The 6,823-nt window shown below is 48.2% G+C and overlaps 1 protein-coding gene across 1 annotated transcript; it reads left to right on the plus strand.

Moving 5' to 3' along the window:
• Window positions 1–2,400: 2,400 nt before the first annotated feature.
• On the plus strand, window positions 2,401–5,785 carry LSM11 (LSM11, U7 small nuclear RNA associated). Its single transcript, XM_078599275.1, has 4 exons — window positions 2,401–2,944; window positions 3,528–3,667; window positions 4,525–4,608; window positions 4,691–5,785. The coding sequence occupies exons 1-4, from the start codon at window positions 2,464–2,466 to the stop codon at window positions 5,153–5,155; spliced, it is 1,170 nt and encodes a 389-aa protein (XP_078455401.1). The 5' UTR covers window positions 2,401–2,463; the 3' UTR covers window positions 5,156–5,785.
• Window positions 5,786–6,823: the final 1,038 nt, after the last annotated feature.

Below are 6,823 nucleotides of genomic sequence, written 5' to 3' on the forward strand. Positions count from 1 at the left end.
TTTTATTGCCAGAAAGGGTAAAGCCTATTCTTCAGCGTTGAGACCGTGTGTGTGTGAGACTTTGAAAGGGTTACAAATGTGTGTAACAGCATACCTGCAAAACCCGTACGGTTTACCCGTATTCTTGTACTGAGAAATTTGGTTTTCAGGTACATACGGCGTACAGCCGTTTCAATAAGGACAAAGAAAAAATTGTCTATTTGCGTCTCTCCCTTGTGATGGGACTTTGTAGGACGAACGTTCAGATTTATAAGGGGCACGGGGTGACCAATAAGGTCTGAATTAGTCTGAAATAAGGTAGGCACTGATGAGGGGTATGTAACAGGCGACGTTTCGGAAAATGGCCCTTCGTTTGTTTTGCAATTGCAAAAAAAAGTCCCATCGCCCCACAACAGAAATTGGTACCACCTAAAGTAAAAATACTTTAGTACAGTAGTACAGATGTATCTGCTTCATGACAGTTCATTCTTTGATATCCCACTAATTTCAACTGGTTATCGCATAATTCAGTATTGTTGGTCACGCAAATTGTAACCACTAAAATTATGCCACATCAGGTACTACAAGTGAAATATAAGGTCTAGGCTCATGGACTAAAAAAACACTTAACAAAAAAATCGATACGTTCATCAATAACACTATGGCCTTCAAAGGTAAAGTACAATACGCGACGTATGGAGCAATGTATGTGATTTAATTTATTTTATACCTTCGTGACTTTACCGAAAGAACCAAAGAGTATAAACATTCCTGCGGAGGGAGCTGGTAGGAACGTTGGGTTGCTCGGTCAATGGCCAGGGTCAATGGCGGCGTGGTGTATTCCGCAAATATGCCCGACTGTGAGGGCGGGCACAAGCCGGCGTGAGTAGGTTAAATGTTGAGTTTGATAAGGGCACCACGGGGTGACCAGCCCCTCCCCACCCAGCCCCACCCCTCCCCACCCAGCCCCTCCCCCACCCTCCCCTCCCTCCCCACCCAGCCCCACCCTCCCCTCCCCACCCAGCCCCTCCCTGCACGACAGACACAATAATCCCCTGTGGGCTGGTGTAACCAGGAGGTTCCTGCCAGTAATATGTCCCGTATGTTAAACTTCTTTCGCACTGTACGAAGCCAATCGGAGGTGCCCCCCCCACCCCTCTGGCCTTTGCAACGGGCTGGCTCACAAATGACATCACATGTATCCCTCTATTTAAGAACGAAACATGATTTATCCCCAAATTTCGCTGTCGCCTGATGATGCTTGTTGTAATTACTGCCGAAACGTCGTACTCGAATCCTACATGTTGTGGGTTTACTCTCCAACACACCGGTGTGCTGTACTAGTGACGATTTGGCATGTTTTGTTTACGTGACAAACCTTACTAATTGGCTGTCGGGTGGTAGTGGGTTTAACGACACATTAATATTCACGCGATCTAACCCAAAAAATATATATTATGAATAACACAGTTCGCGAGAGCCTACGTGTCAAACTATATACCCCTCTAGATGTAAAGCTTTCGTGACTGCAAGGATTCATACTCTTAGGTTTTTTTTCAGTAAAGTCACGTAGGAAAAAAATAATAAATGGAAAAAAATGAATTGTGATTTAATAGATTTATCTGCATTTATTATTTATTTTTCCTTTTTTTCCTACGTGACTTTACCGAAAAAAAACGAAGAGTATATATCCCTCGTTAGAGGAACGTGGCATTTGTTACATGAGCCCAGGGTCTATATCAAGGCCGTAATGACATATACTGGGGGGGGGGGACACCCCCCCCCCCCAATTTTCAAATATGCTCAAAATGTCCCCCCTCCCCCCAATATAGTGTTATAAAATAGATTTCTGTTTATATGATTGCGGTTATGGTTGTCCTTTATTAATCCCTAATCTCTGCCATTACATACAATGAAACAAGAAAAGGTAAAAAAAAGAAAAAACTTAGAAATGTAATACAATACACTATTAGACATTCTTGTAAAAAAAGTCCATCCTACGTGTTAGTGATTTTTAAAAATATTTTAGGCAGGAAATTCGTTTTCAAATTCAGATTTTTTTTCTGGGGGGGGACCCCCAAACCCCCTGGAAGATTTGGTCCCCCCCGATGTTGACTCCATGGCTACGGCCATGGTCTTCTATACACGAATTGCGTACGTGTGCGTTGAACCTCTTTAGCGCCGTACGTAGCCGACCGTACCCTCATCAAGAGGTGCGGGGAACGGCCACGTGCGCGGCGCCAACTCGTCGGCCATGTTACGTGGGGGGGGGGGGAAACGCACGTGGTCTCGGCAGGGTCCTTCGAGAGACCTCCCCCCCACGTCACATGCCGATGACGTCACCAGTCACTCGTCGACACCACCACCATCCACTGATAAGCAGAGCGAGGACCCCTCGTGACGTAAACGAGAGGCCATTGATAGGTGGCCGTGGCGCAAAGGGGGTGGCCACCGCACTCGGGCGAGTGCCGGACTCGGGCCGACATGGCGGAACGCGGCGGCGGCGACGACGATGGTGGTGTTGTTGTTGGTGGCGGTGACGACGGCGACGGCGTTAAAGTTATTGACGTGGACCTGATCTCGCCAAACTTCGACCCTCAAGCCGCGCTCTACTCCCGCGACGTGACGCTGCCTTACCCCAACGTGCGTTGCTTCCACAACATCGCCGAGTTCGCCTCCTTCACGATGGGCCGTGGCCGCGGTCGGGGGCGCGGGGACACGCCGGGGCAGTCGGGGGGGCAGGCGGCGGCGGCGACCACGGGCAAGGGCAAGGGCAGGGCCGGGCGGCGAAGTCGTCCCGCCCCGGACCCCGAGCGCGTGGAGAGGCTGAAGAAGCTGATGGTGAACGATGGGAGGAGGAAAAAGAAGAAGAATGACGAAGACGATGATGAGGAGGATGAGGAGGATGCGGAGAAGGGTCCCGGACGGGGCAAGAAACTCAGAAATGTGCTCACCTGGATGTCGAGTACGTGGGTTTAGTGGCGGTGGTGGTAGTCGTGGCGTGGCTACCGAGTGTGCAGGCGGTGCACCTGCACCGTGCTCACGGGGAGGAAGGAGGAGACTCATGCACCGTGTGTCTCAGATGGAAGGAGGGGCAATTCAGCCGGGGGGTGACCCCAGGTCACATCCGAATCACGCTACGATTTGGGTGGCACACGGGCATGGTTATCGCTCTGGGAAAATTGTAGAATGGTGGTGGTTGTAAGGATGAACTCCCCTCTTGTCATGGGATTGTGGAATTTGGCGCAGAAAGATACTCTCATGGGTGACCAGTGTGTCTAGCTCATGCATGATATGCTCGGCGTCACCACCATAATGTGGTTATTTAATCATATTTCACCACGCTGATCAATTGTGGCATTGTCGAAGGCGTGGTGCTTTGACGTGGGGGCATAGAAATACGGTGTAACAATTGCTTCTGGCACTGCCCTTTAAACACGCACCCAGGAACTACCCACTTCGAATCTTGGCTCGACAAAGGTTAAAGCAGACGACGACGGCAACGTCGATGATGTTCAAATGCTGACCACCCTTCCTCTCCCTGGCAGAGCTGGAGCACGGTCCCCTCGGCGGCCTCTACCGCTGCGTGAAGAACCGACTGCCCATATCCGTGCACGTCCGCACCTTCCGGGGCCTCCGCGGCGTTTGCAAGGGCTACCTGCTGGCCTTTGACAAATTCTGGAACATGGTGCGTGCTTGCACGCTTCTTCGCATGACACCGGTCAGATCGATTCCACTTTAATTCGTACACCACGCTGTGCGTGGGTTAGTGAAGGTGGGTAGTGTGGACTTAGCAGCGTGGAAGTGCGGTGAAACGATTGATTTTGGCTGCAGTGTGCTCAAATCGATTGATGCATGGTGGGCATATATCTAACCACTATCCAGGATCAAATCTGCTTTGCTGTCGAGATCTGACGATCAGGCGCATTGTGGTTGATTTGCTCAAAAGCATGATGTGATTTGCACATGTAACAATCACACCCCTGGCTCTAACCTGCCCTAGCCCCACAGGGAGTTGATAGGGTTTATCAATTAGCTTTAGCCAACAATGTAACGTGGAGAGGTAGCACATGGGTGCAATTAAAGTAAAATTGTATTCAATATTCAACGGGAGTACGACATTCCAAACAGGCACAACTTCTTAAGTTATTTAGTACACATAGATAATTGTGTTTAGCAGATTTTTTTGTTAAAATGCTTTCAACACACGTATGAATGAACACCTGATAACGGTTGCTTGTGTTGCGATCGAAACGTCGTGATATATTATTTTTTATACCTCCGTGACTTTACCGAAAGAACCAAAGGGTATGGATTCCTGCAGTCACGAAAGCTTCAAATCAAGAATAAAAGAAAAGTTTTGTCATTCAAATGCGATGCTTTTCTAAACTCCAGTGTAAGGAAATAATTACTACATTCAATAATGATGGGAATAAGATTAACTTTTTTTTACTTGTGTTTACGTAAATTATTTTAAATAGGCTCCGGAGTGAAATGGCCTATTCTTATATAACATTCGTACATGAACATTTCTCTTCCTAAAAGGCACTAGCCGACGTGGACGAGGTATACCGAAAGCCATTGCTGGGCCAAGCTTTCTACAGTGAGCCGAGACTCACCGTGAACGAGGTGCGTGCACTCACTTGCACAACAGACGCACAGGGCACATGTCTCGCAGTGCACCTCTTTAATTGCGTTATTTTGCTTGCAGCTGTTTAAGAATTTGAGTCTTCAGAGCAAGGCAAGAGAAGCGGTGGCGGCTGCTGGGCAGGACTGTGACTCCAGCAGCCTGAAAACCGAACAAAGGCAACGACAGCAGGACGATCGTGACCCCGGCTGCACAGCGAGCGACGCGCGCGGGGGTTATGCCACCGATTCCGCCGCAGACCGCCCTGGCAGCAGATCCACTTCAAAGCCGGGCGCGCTAACGGGTTGTAGGTCCGATGCCGCGGACCGCGAATGCAAACGCTCTCGCTCGCTCGATAGCGCCAGGCGTTGCCGCGGAGCCAAAGAAGAATCCGGGGCAGCGGCGCTGTCAGCCGAGAGTGATGAGAGAAAGAAACGGCAAAAGAGGCCCGGTCGCCGGGAGGAAATGGACCGCGTTTACCGGCGCCACATCAATCAACTCTTCATCCGAGGCGACAGCGTCATCCTGGTAGTGGTGCACGGCACGTGATAACACAGCCGTGTGTTTTGGCGTCGGCCTAAAAGAGTAAATGTATAAAATATTGTTTTATTATTTTTCTATTTACGTGACTTTACCGAAAGACCAAAAGAGTACGAGTAAAGTCATTTTAGTTTTTGGCAAGTAATGAATTCATACATTTGTAAATATTTACATTTGTTTTGGTGACTGTTGATACACGTGTGATTGTTGCGTGTGTGTACGCGAACGGCTCATTGTCGATACACTCCGAGATGGGCACCTCTCCATGCTGTGCGGGCCGTGGGGGTATTTGACCATACTTCACGCTGATCAGTGCGGGTTGGTGAACGTGGAGAGCGTAGACGTGGGAGCAGTAGTACGCTTCAATAATAGATATGCATTTTCGTTATAGTGGCATCTTTTTTTTATTTTTTTGGAATGTTTACAATTGAAAATAGTGTTTTGTTTTACACGTTTGCGGACTCTGAATGTGTACAGTTATTTGTGTTTACGTGCACTGTACAGTTGACTACTGTGTAGTTTTGTGTTCATCCACTGGGTTTGTTTTAACCAGTAGCCGCTAGGTGGCACTACCTGCATACTTACATGCCAGTTAAATCTTAGGCGTGTAATAAACATTGCATTTTCATGAACAAACTGCATTGAGCTTAAGGGATGGGTTTCTTGATATTTTAGTGCATTTGTTTGCCTGGTGTTTTACTTGTAATGCCTGTGTATTGAGGTGGAACACAAAACGCCCGTTTCGTATTGAAATGACACAACTTCCAAGTGACCACATCTAAAAAGGTTGTGGAAAACATACACGAGTAACTGGAGTCTCTGCGCATGTCCCCATATTCGCTGTAGCCAAAACACACATTAGAGCTAATGTGTGTCTTGGCTGCTTGTGGTCATGACGTGGGTCATTTGTGATGCAAAAATCGAGTTCCATGGCTATGTTAAAATGGACCGCTCTTTCAAAAACAATTTTTTCCCCACGTCACTAGTAGGAGTCTAACGCCGGGCCAGATCCATTGTGATGATTTAAAATTTGCCCTTCCGACCATTTTACAAGCCTTTGTTGATACACCGCTGGTGAAGGGGTTCCCCCACCGTGTTAGTTGTCCGGCTTGTTTGACCATACTTCACGCCAGTTGATGAAGAGGGACCGATGAAGATATTGATCACCTTTGATGTTCCCGCAGTTGGAAATTTAAATTGAGTAGCCGTGTTCTTGGCACGGTATGCTAGCCACTGCACCACCACTCCACCAAGGAATTTTGTCTTCTAGATGTTTTTTGCAAGTGGCCACATTTTTCACTTTTCAGACATCCTTAATCTCACTTTGTTATATTCTCCTACATCGAGCACATTTAGTGCTTACAACTAATCCCAGTGTTAACATTCAACAACCCTAGCAGAGTGTTAAGTGTAAGCAGTGTCTGTGAAGGTAAGTCATATGTCTCGCTTGTTGGGCTGACAAGTTGATAACCGACGACTGCGCGCTTAACCCTGCAGGCTTGGACGCAATTAAGGCGGTCTTGTTGAGAGACGTCGACCTAAAGCAGACAAAACAGAGCACAAACAGCGCCAGGCGTCTGCCTTGTGCCCGAGCCTCCGCCGCCGTCTCCACTACTGGATCTTTGGGAACGCAGCGGGACACGAGACAGCCTCACATTGACACGAGCCCTGAGCCAT

Source organism: Lampetra planeri, chromosome 12 (assembly GCF_965212315.1).
Source record: "Lampetra planeri chromosome 12, kcLamPlan1.2.h2, whole genome shotgun sequence".
Classification (NCBI taxonomy): domain Eukaryota; kingdom Metazoa; phylum Chordata; class Hyperoartia; order Petromyzontiformes; family Petromyzontidae; genus Lampetra; species Lampetra planeri.

Bases quoted from the DNA above. Each gene is read 5' to 3' on its own strand.
- LSM11 (XM_078599275.1), top strand. From the start codon at position 2,464: ATGGCGGAACGCGGCGGCGGCGACGACGATGGTGGTGTTGTTGTTGGT. The intron at 2,945-3,527 runs GTACGTGGGTTT...TCTCCCTGGCAG, and splicing joins TGTGCTCACCTGGATGTCGA to AGCTGGAGCACGGTCCCCTC. The intron at 4,609-4,690 runs GTGCGTGCACTC...TTTTGCTTGCAG, and splicing joins CGAGACTCACCGTGAACGAG to CTGTTTAAGAATTTGAGTCT.